At 46.1% G+C, this 15,092-nt stretch overlaps 1 protein-coding gene across 1 annotated transcript; it reads right to left on the reverse strand.

Annotated features, from left to right (window-relative positions):
• Nucleotides 1-322: 322 nt before the first annotated feature.
• On the reverse strand, nt 323-14,669 carry LOC120405190. The gene is made up of 3 exons (XM_039538618.1): nt 13,793-14,669; nt 11,249-13,327; nt 323-351 (listed from the first exon to the last, which is right to left on the reverse strand). The coding sequence occupies exons 1-3, from the start codon at nt 14,667-14,669 to the stop codon at nt 323-325; spliced, it is 2,985 nt and encodes a 994-aa protein (XP_039394552.1).
• Nucleotides 14,670-15,092: the final 423 nt, after the last annotated feature.

Here is a 15,092-nt window from a genome sequence, read left to right on the forward strand (position 1 = left end):
CGTTATATAGGGGTAGAGGCGTAATATAAAAAGGAAAGACACCACTCTCTGGAGGAACAGGAGGGGTAAGAAGCACAAAGAATCAAGGTTAGAAATACTGAGCCTTAAGGTGGCTTTAAGTAATCAGACTATGTACTTTTATTAAAGTGACAAACTGAGCATTAAAAAAAGACATTGTAGTAATGCTTCTCAGCTATTACCTGTAAATAAACTTAAAGCTTAGCACAGCAAAAAAACTATTACAAACCTGGTCTGCTGTATAAAAAGGAAAACTGAGGTACATCACCCCATGACTGCACATGGGATAATTCACCCTAAACCCTTAAAAGGTGGAAGCCATTGAAACATGGCCTACACAGAGAACAAAAACACAGGAAAGTATGGGGGTAATTCCTCTGTTTTGCCTGCAATCAGCAAGGAAATTGCTTAAAAACACTTTATTGGTTTTTGTTTTGGTTTTTTTTAATCTGCTGCCCTCCTCACCCCTACGGAGAGGTAGAAAAATGTTTTTCTTGTCTTTCAGAATTTCAGGGGAGGAAATGGTACCAGCTGAGGAGCAACTGAGAATATAATGGATCTACTGTCGCAACAAAAATTGTTACGTGTCTTGTTGCTAGCATTGTATCTTGGGGGGAGGGTTAAGTGCATTTTGGGGCAGGAAATGATGAACATAAATTTTAACCACAAAATAAAATTACCAAGGAAAAGAATGATATGTAAAAACACTGGTTACTGAGGGGGGAAAAAATCAGTACTAACTGGCAAATCTTAATCAACTTCCAGCCTCCATGCCCAGCTAAGTGTACCTGGGTATAGTAATTGGGAGAGAGGGCAGGCAAGCAGACCAGGGAAAAGGCACTGCTAGAAATACCAGCCCCCACCGATGTACTCTCCTTAAGAGTCTTGTTGGGTGGATTCAATTTCCTGCAGCCACATATTTAAAAGTATGCTGAGATTACACTTCCTTTATGGAAACTATTAAAGAAAGACTCATTGGGAATGGGGCCTGGAACAGGATTCCACTCTAAGTACTTTAAAGCAAGAAGAGGCCACAGCTCCACCTTTACTCTTTCCTGACAAGTCAAGGCCACTTGTTATCCAGCTGGCTGCTAATGACATAGCAATAGCAGCTACTCTACTGCAAAATGAAAAAGGAAAGCTGGTGCCAGTAGCCTATGAATCAAGAAAACTACAAGGCGCAAAATTAAATTTTGATCCTTGTGAATGTGAATACCTAGCAGCTGTCTGGGCAGTACAACCCTTTGAGTCACTCACAGGCACAGTGCCCATTACTATTCAAAGTACCCACACTCCCCTTAAATATATCTTGTCAGGCAAACTGATGGGCGGTAAGGTTTCTAATACCCACATGACCCTCATTCTAGTTAACAGAGGAGTCCCTACTGAAACAGTGTCCAAACCAGACATGCTGACACATGCTTTAATTGAAAAAGGAAATCACTCTGGAACAGAGGATTGCTTTAGTGCCAGGAAAAACATGTTTGGTTTACTGATGGGAGTTCACTGGTAATAAAAGGGAAAATATGAATTAAATATGCCACTATTAACCCAGAAGAGGAGGTTATTCAGGGACATTTGGCCTATGGGTCAGTACAGCATGCTGAATTTCATGCTATATACCAAGTTTTTTAAAAAGTATGAAGGCTCCCCAAAGACCTGTGTATATCTATGCTGATAGTGATTTTGTGTGAAAAGGATACAGTATTGGATGTATGACTGGCAAAGGAATGGGTGGAAAGCAGCTCATGGAAAGGATACAGAAGTCGTAGGCAGGTATGGGACCCCCAAGGTTATAGATGCAAACAATAGGGGTGCATTTGTGGAGGAAGTCTTTAACATGATAATGCATGCCTTGGAAATGAAGCAAAAGTTTCACATCCCATACCAACCCCAATTCTCAGGACAGGTGGAGAGAATAAATTGCAGGAAGCACTGTGGAAAATGGTGGACTGCACTGTTAAGAACTGGCCTGAAAAGCTGCCCCTAATTCTAGCTGCGATCCGCAGCAGTGACAGGCTGAGGACAAAAATCCAGTCATACCAAATCCTGTTTGGGCATCTGATGTGGTTAATGATTAATCCTGAATGCCTCACTGAAGAACACCCTACAGCAACCCAGCATGACTACAGTGCCTTAAACAATTGCAAGAAGACAAAACTACCTTACAGTACAGGGTGAATCAAGCCATTGAACAAATGACTACAAAACTGTACAAGCAAAAAGCCACCAATTCTGATCTATGGGAAGCCAGTGACCCATAATGTATTTGTAACCCTTCTGCTTGTCTGAGTTGGCAGCAACAAGGGCCGGGTTCAGCATCTAGGGGTTCCATTTCAATAACACAATCCAAAACCAGCTCTAGCCCCCACCCAGTGACCTAGGACAATTACATACCCCTCCTCCCTGGGTGCCTCTAAGAGGCAATACTTCCCGTCTCGCAAGCATGGAGTCTGAGTGTAGCAAAATCCTTTTAATAAAGGAAGGAAACAATGCAGCATTATGTTGGAGAAACACCACAAACAGGATTCATAACACAGACCATGAGCAATATACCCACCCCCAAGTAAGTTTGGCAGTGTCCTTTTCTCCTCAGGGTCTTTAGTCCAGCTATCTTTCTGGGAACAGATTTTGAGTAATTCACTAGTCTATTTATTTATCTGTTGATGAATGCGAATCAAATGCAGAAATTGCTGCCAGCTGAGCACTCAGATGGGCAGAAAAGCTACCTTAGAGACTGTTACAGAAATAAGACACAGCAAAGTTAGTCTTGTTTGCAACAAAGTTCATTGAATACACATTTCTCCATAAATAGGCATTTGAATGTACATTTTATTATAAATTCATAAAACAAACTGGCAATTTTCACTTCTCTTCCTGTAACAAATAGGAAATGTCTATTAGTTCTGGGCTGACTTATTTGTAGTACAGTAATGCCACAGGCCCTCCTCCCAGGGACTGGGCTCCAGGGACTGGGCTCCACTTCTGGCAGCCTTCTCCTAGCTTCCCCTTGAAACAGGGTACGCCCAGCCTTCTTGTGCTGGGTTTGTGCCTCACTGGATTCCCTTGAGACAGGGTTCCACAACCCTCCTTGGGGCTGTGTAGTAATCTGTAATGGTTTCTCTTCCTCCTGTAGAGCTGCGCCTCAAGGGCCTTACCTTGAAAGAGAGATTGGCTGCCTGGAGCCCCACTGCCCTTAAAGGGGACAGATCACTTCGTTATCTACCATAGATAGATATTTATTTGTTCATCGTATGGAACCTGGTTTTAATATACAAAATTATGCAATTGATACAGGCTGTCAGATTTAGTCAGCGAACCATCAGGCTTGTTGTTAAATGCTCTTCCAAAACAATGGTTATGTTAGAATAAAGAAGAATGACAATTGTAACAATTCAAAATGTGAGCCAACCTGGTCCAGATCTTCATCCCTTTAAAGTCAATGAAAATTTTGCTTTTGACTTCAGTGGAAGTAAGTTTAAGACATTGGCTGCATGGAAACCAAATAGTTTATCAATCCTATGTGTAAGAAAATCTGTTCCCAAAACAACTGTATTTTAGATTAGCCCAAGGAGTAAAGGAATTTTCTAATATTGCTGGGAAGATCCTGAGTAAAAGGCAAATGCTGATTTGAGATGAGCATCAAAACAGTTTTAAAACATGACACCATGCAATTTTTCCCTAAAATTAAAGCACCAAAATAATGTTAGCCAATTAATTATGTTTTCTAAAACTTACTCTGGCTAACATTGTCATTCCAAAACTATTTGCTTTAAAAATGTCTCCTTACACCCATTCAATTATATAGTGAATTTTTAACAAATGTAAATGCATTCTAGTACTCAAGCGCTAATCAAATTCAGAATAAAATATCTGAAATAGAATTATTAGGCAATTAACACTTCTAAAGGATTTGGAATCAAAGGTTAATTGTCAACATAACACCAATATGATTAAAGTGAATAAATAGATATCATTTTGTGCTTCGGTAAGTATTAAGCCACTCTAAAACTGTAAATAATTTATTTAGGCCAAACTGAGTCACTAAAATATATTCTTTACCATCACTCAAAGCCAGCCCTCACTATTGTAAGTGGTTCCTTAGAATAGGGTCTATAATAAAAAATATCTGCTTCTTTTCCCCTGCTGCTAGTAACGTTGTTCTAGATAATTAGAATAGTAAATCTGAACACAGGCTGTGTCCATGCAGGGCTCTGGCCCTGAATCAGCAGAGAACTTATGCTTGTGAGTAGTCCCATTGACACCAATGTAATGACATGCTTAGTTGCTCTGCCAGATTGCGGTTAGACTGCTGAGTATCTTGCAGGATCGAGCCCCAAAACACTTAAATGATTAGCTGAATTGAACCTATATTCTGTAATATTGAACTCAATTATGAAGGCAGAAATCCCAGAGTTGTTCCAGATTTATACTGGAGTAAATGAGGATCAGAAATTGCCACTTACTTTTTCCAGACACTCTTGCATACGTATATAAAATCTCTTGATCATGTTTAAGACCTTTCCAGCTCAACATCTTCCTGAATGGATACAGGCTGGGCCATGCCTCAAAGCCTCCATATGTAGGTGTACCTTGACTTTTAAGGAACATCTTACCAAGACCTTGCAGAAAATAAAACAAGAAACAACTTGATCAGCAAATTAGCTGGTTCTACGTGGAGAGCCAATGTGCAGACAGTAAGAAACTCTGGTCTTGTCTTGTGCTATTCTGTAGCAGATTACTCGTTCCCGGTGTGGATCAGCTCTCTTCACACGGGATGACGAGCCACTCAGCTGAATGAAACCATGCATATATTAACAGGTACTTAGAGATCAACCAACTGGCCTGGGTGCTGTGGCTGTCCAATATTGCTCCTCCTGACATCAGGTGCCAAATCACCTTGCAGAATCTGTTCCTTAAGGGACAAGACATGTCATGTCTACCTCTGTTTAAAGATGTGTTTAATCCACCGAGCCACCGTCTCAGTTCAAGGAAGCCAGGTTGGGCAATTCCCTTAAGGAACCTGTCACCTCCAGGGGTCAAGAACAAGTCTTAGCCATAGCCCATGCCTATTTTGTGACAGATCCAACAGTCCAGCCCCCTGGTTTTGACCTTTCATGCTATCTGTGGGTAAAGCTCAATCACTTCAGATGTGGAGTGACACAATGTGCTGCTAATGACTAAAGTGGGGCCTTGCTGACTCCCCTTTTTGCTACTGTGGACTGTTAGAAGATGTAAGCTACATACTTGTAGGTTGCACCCCTTGCCAAGTGCTGCCTGGTTCTCCTGAACTTCACCATTCAATAGCTGAGGGAAGGGCATTGTGCAAGACACTTACGATCAAGTCAAGTGTGTTAGTTGATGTAGCTGCAATTGCTAGATAAAAGCTCTAAACCAGCTACCCATAGTCCTACTAGGTGACACCAATACTGCACCAGATACCTCTGGAACTAGGTGGAGTTAGACTTGTCCCACTGTTTACAGCAGGGTCAGGATACCTCCCATAGTAAGCAAATCAACCTGTGGTCCTGGAGAGGCAGGTTAGCAGTAGGGTGACCAGACAGCAAGTGTGAAAAATCGGGACAGGAGGTGAGGGGTAACAGGTGCCGATATAAGACAAAGCCCCAAATATCGGGACTGTCCCTATAAAATCTAGTTAGCAGGTCCTGTACTGAGCAAAGACTCAGAAAAAGGCTCCCCTTTTCTGCATGGATCAAAGTGCACAAAATTATTACGTCTTCTTACCCCTGCTCCTCACACAGTAGGAGCTGGAAGGAAGATTCCCTACACTGAATGTTCTCATAGGGGCAGGCCAACACTCTTGAAAAGTTCATATCCAGGGGTTACCAAAGTGTGGTACATGTGCCACAGTTTCATCTCAACAATTTTTTAAAAAGATATTACCTGAAGAAATAAAGGTTGGGAACCACTGAGCAGACATTCAACCAAATTGAAATGCATTTAAGAAAACAGCTAGTTTACCTTACAGCTGTGACTTTAACACATACACTGAAGACAGTGTTCACATTATCCCCTAGCAAAGGCCCCAATGACAAAATATTGAGAATGCCTGTTGCTTTTTGTAAAATACTTGCACGTACACAGTTTTGGCTAAGTAGGAAGTTGACATGTTTGACCCTACCTAACAAAAATTTTGGTTCCCAAGTTTCACTTTATTCCAACACAGAAATGAGAAAAAGTTTAATTTTAATTTTTAACATTTTTCCATATGCCTGGAGCAGGAAGTTCTCTGCGTGCCACATCACCTCTCACTGCTAGGTTATATAAAAGTTTCACAACAAAATGTAATGATATAATGTGGAATCTGTTTGGTTGTGAGCTATCAATGAACCCTCAATGAGCTGTGGCTGGGATCCCCAATCCCACCACAGAACACAGAACTTCCTGTTAGTACAGTGAGTCCTGGGGTGTCTTGGATCCAGGATGAGATGAAGTGTAATAGGAAACCGAAGCAGCAGAATCAACAGGAGCCTTTCTGGGTTCTGAAGAAAGGCCACCCCCTCAAGCCCAATAAATATCTGCTACCAAGAAGGATTTCAGCTGTCTGCCTCTGCAAACATTAGAGCAGGCTCCTCCTAAAGAAGAAGGCCACTGATCTGCTCCATGGGGAAGCCTGATCTTACTAGAGCAGATTCTCAGCTGCAGGACATCAGCAGAGCTCCACTGGTGTCAATGAAGTTACTTGTTTACATCTGAGAATTTGTCTCGTTGAAAGAGCAGCAGGCTTCTGTGCGACACTCATCCCCACAGGACCCAACCATGCTCCAGGAAATTTAGTTAAACTCCCTGGTTTCCCTTTAAGTTTTGGACAGGCAGTAGTTTTACCTCGCAGGATTAGGAATCAACCTGCCAAAAAGCTGCACTAAGATCCAAGTGAACAGAAAATGGGAGATGTTACACAATGTTAGCGGCAGCTACAGCCCTCATGGGTGAAGAGAACTGGATGGTATTCTGTGTGCAGCACAGCATTTTCACTCCTCAGTCAACCAAAAGAATCACTTAAGCAACACAAGATGTCCCCCACCCCCCGGACTGAACTTTTCATCTCCACATAGTGTCCCACCCTGCCCTAGAAAACATGTCCAGGCCTGGGATGTGAACACAGCCTACTGCTGCACAAGGCTGGCTCTCGATCTAAAGTATCAGTTCTTCTGGAACAGATCATAGCAGCTGCTGTGCATTATTAAAATAATTATTGCCATGTTTGGAGTAAACCATCTGTAGAATTCTAGATTCTTCATCCTTCTTGGAAACAATGTACTTACTGTTCAAAGTCCAAACTTGTGATTTCTTCAATCTTTCTACATCAATATGAGATCACAGCATGTTATCCGACTTGTGGAATTGCTTTATGCTTCAAGTTCAGTATGTGGTTTTGAAATACTCCTCTTTGCTAAATCAGGAAAGAAGATTTGATTAAGTAACCAAAGGCACTAGTCTGTTATGAGGATTCAGATTGTAAACATGTCAAGTTTCAGTTTTCAAACTTGAGCCATTTTTGCAATAGCCTTTGTGATACAGCAAATATCGAGGACAAACCTTACTGAATTGTTAAACCTCATTGAATTAAGTATTTTAAGAGTTCTATTTATGTATTATTGAGGCATTGTATGTAATGTCTCTAGGGAGGGAGATGTGACTAATGTAACTCCTGGGAAGCATTATGAACTTCAAAGGACTCTTAAACAATGTGCTGGATGGAAATGAACTTTTAGTAAAGTGTGTTTGATAAGGAATAGTTGGGAGGAGGGGAATACAAATTCCCACCTTCATACCCAATCTTTTGAAGCTGTTGCCGGCACAAAGGCCTGAGGCGACAGCAACAGTGGTTCGTTGCCCAGTGTGCTTCGCTCCAATAAACACACCAAGGTGGAGAAGCAGATAAGATTTATTTGAGATTTCAAAGCGGTGCTCGGAGACACAGACACGTCTCAGATCAAGCACACTCCATACAAGTAGCTCTCTTTCTTTATACATGATTTCAGCTAGGCATCTTTATTACCCCCCCCACTACTCACCCCCCTTTCCTCCCTCCCCCTTACGTTCCCATATAGCAAGTACATTATAAAGTAGCAATTACACTAAACAGGTTAAATCATACTTGGCAGAAAATATATCATCTCGTTAGTGCCTACTTTTGAACCTTTATCTTGTCTCACTGTTTGAATTATTACTCTACCTCCTAAGCCAGGTGCAAGCAGGGGCCCCCCTTATCTTCCGGTGGTACCAGGGTTGAACTAGCTGTTATACATTCCATTCTTTCCATCTGGCCCGTGGGGTTAATTAAAGTCTAAACATGGAAGCGGTTTGGGCAAGCAAGCCAGCCAAAGGCCTGATACAGGGAGGCCTTATTGGCACTGTCGTTTTCCATCCTTTTGTTAATACTGGGCCATGCCTGGTGCCACCAACAATTCCCTCCTTTGAGAATACTCAACAAACCTTTGGCTGAGTGTTCTCATATACTGTGGACAAGATGTAATTGAGTTCTATTGAGGTGGGGCTGACACTGAGGGGGTACATAGGGATCTTCGGGGCACGGGGGGTACAAAGTTTACGGAGGAGCAGTTTAAAACAAGCAAGCAGGAGGAGGGTGACCAGGCACAGTACCACACCTGTGAGGAGGAGACGCACAAGGCCACTTCCCAGTCCTCCTAGGTTGGGCAACCAACTCCAAAGGGAATTAAAAATTGTGGGTTCCCTTTCCTGGGCCTTCCACTGCTCGAAAGCCTGTTCGGCTGACAGGATGTGTTTGTTAATGTCCTGTGCGTTTTCTGGGACATAAGTACAACATTTATTTTCAATAAGGGCACACACCCCAGCCTGAGAGGCTAAAACATAATCTAGGGCCTGTCTGTTCTGCAGGGCCAGCAGCCGGAGCTGATAAAGCTCGGAGTTAAGGCTTTTCTCTATGGCCAGGGTGTCATTGGCAAACTTGGTGAGAAACACAGAGAGCTGACGGTAAAGTTTAGCCAGCCGTCCCACCCCATAAGATGGGAGGACGATCATGCCAAGTCTGTCTCCCTCGCCAATGGGTTCTGGGACGTCAGACAATGACCTGCGCTGCCTGGGGCGGCCAGGGGGCAGCTTAGGGAGCACTCGAAGGGGAGGGGCAAGATATCCTACATAACAGCTTCCATACCACTGATTCAGGAGCCACTTATAGGCAGAGGTACCACAAATGTAAAAGGAGTGGCCATTTCCTACCAACCCATTATTCCCACTTCTCCATTGTCTTGCTTTGGCACCACTGAGAGTTTCAAACCGGGCGGTGGAGTTGGATTTGCCATTAACATAGACCGGGAGAGAATCATTATCGTCAGGGGAGAAATAATACTGACAGGTGCTATTTCCAGCGGACCAAGTGTGATTTTCGGACTGGAACTGTTGATAGCACACTAACCCAGGGTCCACTGACCGTAGTCTAATAGGGGAAGGGATACGTGTTGCGTTGCCCTGCGGTTCCCAGGGGTCGTCCCTCAATGCATACTGGGATTCAATAGTACAGTTTTGTGACAAGAGGGTACCCGAGGTGTTCTTTCCCCTACTGAACCATCCCCAACAGAGATCTGACCAATTTTGGGGAACCACTCTCCAGGGCAACCCAGCTGCATGGTGCGGGATTTGGGAGCATATCCAGCAGTTAGAGAGATTAAACTCTTGGGCAAAGCAAATCTTCAGGTTCTCATACGTATTTGCTTCTAACTTGTTAGGGATTTCCCTCCAGCCCGCATGTGCCTGGGGAGAAACGGGAGTTAACGAGAGGAGTGTTCCCATAGCAAAGAGTAACACTGTGGCAAACCTTAGGCCTGGATCCATACTGAGCAAGTGATCCTAAGGCCTAACAATTACAATTCCCCAAATACCCACAAAATTGCTACTACTAATAACAAGCAGATTAAAAACAAAAGGGACCAGGCCCACAGGTTAGGCTGGCCCTGTGAAGATAAACACAGCCAACGCTCGGAGTGTTCACGGGGAGTGCGCTGTAACTGTCCAAAGGGGCCACAGGGCATTCCCAGCAGGCCTTACTGTCGCCTGAATAACAGTTTAAGTCCCAGATCGTCGTTCGCAGTCTTCTCCGCAGGTTGGACGGTCCACCGTTCAGGAGCTGGCACTGCTTTCAGACGAGAGTGGTGGATCCAGTTCTTGTATCCCTCGACCTTTGCTGCTGTGTGGGTGATCAGCAGGATGGTGTGGGGTCCCTTCCACTTCTCTTGGAGGGGCTCGTCCTTCCAGGTACAAACGAAAACTGAGTCACCGGGCTGCAGGGAGTGGACAGGGGCATCCAGTGGGAGAGGCTGCAAATCTTTGGTATACCTGTGGAGAGAACAGAGAACAGCAGACAGAGAGCACATGTACTGAGATAAGAAACCGCAGCCTACCTCCCACTCCCCTAACAGAACCGGTGTACCATTCATGGGCCATGCCCTCCCAAACATAATCTCGAAGGGACTAAGCCCTAACCTGCCCTTTGGGAGAGCACGAACTCAGAGCAAAACAAGGGGTAAGGCATCAGGCCACCGAAGAGAAGCCTCTTGGCAGACCTTTGAGAGATGCCGCTTGAGTGTCTGATTAGTACGTTCCACTACTCCACTGGCCTGTGGTCGCCATGGAGTGTGGAGCTTCCAGGGGATCTGTAGGACATCCAAAATCCCCTGAATGACTTGCGATGTGAAGTGTGTTCCGTTGTCAGATTCCATCCACTGGGGGAGTCCAAAGCGAGGAATGATTTCCTTGACAAACTTGAGAGCTACCGTTCTGGCAGTGTTGTTTCGGCATGGGAAGGCTTCAGGCCATCCGCTGAATTGATCCACCATGACAAGGAGGTATCTGAATCCTTGGGTCCGGGGGAATTCAGTGAAGTCTATTTGCCACACCAATCCTGGCCCTGGGGTAGGTTCCAGAGTGGCTGGTGGCACTGACACTTCTGGTCGAGGGTTGTTCTTTTGACAGACTAAACACTCAGCCTGTACCTGGGAAGCCAGGGGTCTCAACCCAGAGGTTAGAAAATACTTATTCATAAGCTGGGTGAGAGCCTCCCTTCCAGCGTGAGTGGTCTGATGTAGTTTCTGTAGTACTGGCCGTATTAGGCTTTTAGGTAGGAGGATTTTTCCTTCTGTGGAGTGGAGCCATCCCTCCTTTTCCTGGAGCCCAAGGGAGTCGGCCAGATTCCTTTCTTCACGAGAGTACTGAGGGGCTGGGAGCTCACCCACTGATGGGATGAGGGCATGCACATGGGCCTCCTCAGCTTCCAATGGTTCCAGGGTGGCAGCCCGCTTGGCTTCCCTGTCAGCCCTGGCGTTGCCCTTGGCTACGTCCTGGTCTTCTCTTTGATGGGCTTTGCAGTGCACCACTGCTACCTCTGAGGGGAGCTGTACCACTTCCAGAAGCCGGAGAATCTGTGTCCCATGCTTGACCGGCGACCCTTGAGCTGTAAGCATTCCTTTCTGCTTCCAGAGACCTGCATGAGCATGTAGCACTCCAAAGGCATATCTGGAATCAGTAAAAATGTTAACTGTTTTTCCTTTTGACAGTTTGAGTGCACGGGTTAAAGCTACCAATTCAGCCAGCTGGGCAGATGTTCCGGCAGGCAAACCCTCTGCTTCCACAGTTTCGTGGAGAGTTACAACAGCATAGCCCGCCCTCCTTTGCCCGTCTGTAACAAGGCTGCTGCCGTCAGTGTACCACTCATAGTCTGCATTGGGGAGTAGCTGATCTTTTAAGTCCGGACGGCTGGAGTACTGGGCATTTATGATTTCTAAACAGTCGTGTTCCTGCTCCTCTGTTTCTGGCAACATAGTGGCTGGGTTAAGAGAGGGGCAGGTCTGCAGGGTAACTTCAGGATTTTCTAGGAGTTTAGCCTGGTACCGAGCTACCCGAGCCTGCGTGAGCCAGAGACCACCCTTAGTGTCCAGCAGGGCTTGAACCATGTGAGGGGTATACACCTGCACAGTCCCCCCCAATGTTAGCTTCTTTGCTTCCCCAAGCACCAGGGCAGTTGCAGCGACCGCCCGCAAACATGCTGGCCACCCCTTGGCAACTTGATCCAGCTGATTAGAGAAATATGCCACAGGACGTTTCCAGTTGCCTAGTAGCTGAGTAAGCACCCCTAGAGCCACTCCCTTTCTTTCATGCACATACAGTTGAAACAGCTTAAAGAGGTCTGGTAGACCGAGTGCCGGGGCTTCCATTAGCTTTCTCTTTAACACTTTAAATGCCTTGTCGGCTTCTGAGGTCCAGTGAAAGGGGTCGTGATCCATTCCCTTAACACATTCATACAAGGGCTTAGCCCACAGTCCGAACTCTGGGATCCATATTCTGCAAAAGCCTGCCATGCCCAGAAAAGCCCTGAGCCGTTTACGATTGCTTGGGACAGGAATTTGACAGATTGCCTCCTTCCTTTCATCTGAGAGCTGTCTTTCCCCCTGTCTTATGTGAAATCCTAAGTACTGTACTTCTGAGAGGGCAATCTGAGCCTTGCTCCGAGCTACCCGGTATCCTCGGAGCCCAACAAAGTTCAGGAGGCTCACAGTGGCGTGGAGGCAAGGGGTTAATCCCACAGCCGCAATTAACAAGTCATCTACATACTGCAAGAGGAGGATCCCGTCGTCGGGAGTATTCCACTCCTCCAGGTCTTTGGCCAGAGCCTGGCCGAAAAGGGTGGGGGAGTTTTTAAACCCCTGAGCTAAAACAGTCCAGCAAAGCTGTTTTTTAACCCTTTTCTCGTCTTCCCACTCGAAGGAGAAAATCTCCTGAGATTGTGTGTCGACCGGAATTGTGAAGAAAGCATCTTTCAGGTCTAGGACCGAAAAGTGGGTGTACTGCCCCCCTATAGATGCCAACAATGTATACGGGTTTGGAACAAGGGGGTGCAGAGTCTTAACCCGTTCATTGACTGCCCTCAGGTCCTGGACCAGCCGATAGGTGCCATTGGGCTTTCGAACAGGCAGGATGGGGGTGTTCCAGGCTGACTGGCATTCTCGCAGTACCCCGTACTTCAGAAACTGATTTATAGTTTCCTGCAGCCCTTCTCTGGCTTCCCTCTTGATCGGATACTGCTTGATTCGCACCGGACCTTTTCCTGGCAGGAGCTGAACCTTAATGGGGGTGTGATGTGCTGCCTTTCCTGGGACCCCCAATGCCCATACTAGAGGAAAAACCTGGTCCTCCCACTGGCTCCACTCTGGGGCTTGCATGGCTGAGGGCTCAACTGTAAGGGTCATTATCCAGGCATTTTCTGGGGGCAAGGTGAGGGTGATTTCATCTTGGGTGAAATGCAGGGTGGCACCTAAGCGACAAAGCAGATCCCGTCCCAGTAGAGGCGTAGGACAATCAGGGAGGTAAACCAGCTTGTGGGATAGAGTTCTGTCTCCCAAAGCACATTCTGCTGGGGCATACACTGGACACTTGGTTCCTCTTCCTGTGACGCCGACCACAGTGAGGGAATCTGCCACAGGCAGCTGGAGGGGTTGATTTACGGTGGTTCGAGCTGCTCCAGAGTCTATTAAAAAGTCTATTTCTGAATTTCCCACCCGCATTTTTACTCGGGGTTCCGGGGGCAGGATAGGCCGTCTCCCCTGACACCCCTAGTCTCGATTCTCTGCTGCCATCATAGGGGTATCTTCCCTCTCGGGGCACTCATTTTTCCAGTGTCCCTCCTTCCGGCATATGGCACACTGATTGTGTCCCAAACGCCTTTCCTGGGAGCCAGGGCGCCCACATCCACGGCCTCTCATTCCCCGGCCCCTTCCACCTCTTTCCTGAAACTTTCTCTTGTCACCAGCCTGAACTGCTGCAACCATCATCTTCACTTGCCTCTTTTCCTTCTCTCCCTCCCTGAGGCTGTAAACCTTGTTTGCAGTTTCCAAAATCTGTGCCACAGACATGCCCATCAAATCCTCCTTTTTCTGCAATTTCTTTTTAATGTCAGGGGCTGCACGGCTGGTAAAAATACCCTTTATAATTGCCTCAGTTGCTGCATTATCAGGGTCTGCGTTAGTGTTTTGCCGAATGGCATCCTGGATGCGCTGCAGAAAAGCGACCGGACTTTCCTTAGGCTCCTGTATGAGCTCGTAAGGTTTGGCCCAATTGTTATGGCGAACAGCTGAGCGTCGGAGTCCGAGCAAGAGCAGCTCCTTGTACACGGTGAGGTGGGTCCGATCCCTGTGATTATTAGGATTCCACCCAGGATCTGCTAGGGGGACCATATTGGCAGGAGTGGCAATATTAGCCGGATCCCGATTATGTCTTAGTTGTGCTTCTTCCCTTGCCTTAGCTATAACCTGATTCCTCTCCACTTCAGACAACAGGGTCCTCATAAGGATATTACAGTCATCCCAGTCAGGCTTATGGCTGGCAAAACATCCCTCAAAAACCGAAATGAACTTGCTGGGATTCGTGGAAAATTCTCCTGCCTGTGCCTTAAAGGCTGCTAGGTCCACTGGGTTGAAAGGCACATGGGTGTAAACTAGCATAGTAGTGGCCTGGCACCCCTCCGCTCCCGGGCGGGCCACCACGGTCTCAGTAATCAACGGATAAAGTCCCACTGAAGGGGCAATCTCTGGGACCCGAGGCACCTGGTCTTTATATGGTGGGGGTGTAGGAGCCGAAGGGGACACCGACTCTGCCATTACAACCAGGGAGGGGTTCGGGGAACTAACACTAGTGACTACCGAACCTGTCGGAGTCAAATTACACTCTTGCAACAGATCTGACCGATCTCTTAACGTCATAAACAACTGTGCATACATAAATTCATTCCACTTATTCATTCGCTGACAAAACAAAGCTAATTGAAAGATCGTGTTGTAATTAAGTGATCCCTCCGGTGGCCACCTCTCCTGGCCCTCTAGCTGGTACTGAGGCCAGTCAACTGTACAGAATCTTTTCAGTTTACTTTTAGTCAATGGATCTTTTTCAAACACTTTCCAATTCAATAGAATGCATTCTAAGGGTGTACACCGTGCCCTGCCTGTACTCTGTCCCTGCCCCATACCTATGGGTAGACACTGGGCGTCCCCAGGTCTTAACAGGCAAACAAAAGGTTAACAGCA

This window comes from Mauremys reevesii, linkage group 1 (genome assembly GCF_016161935.1).
Source record: "Mauremys reevesii isolate NIE-2019 linkage group 1, ASM1616193v1, whole genome shotgun sequence".
Lineage (NCBI taxonomy): Eukaryota > Metazoa > Chordata > Testudines > Geoemydidae > Mauremys > Mauremys reevesii.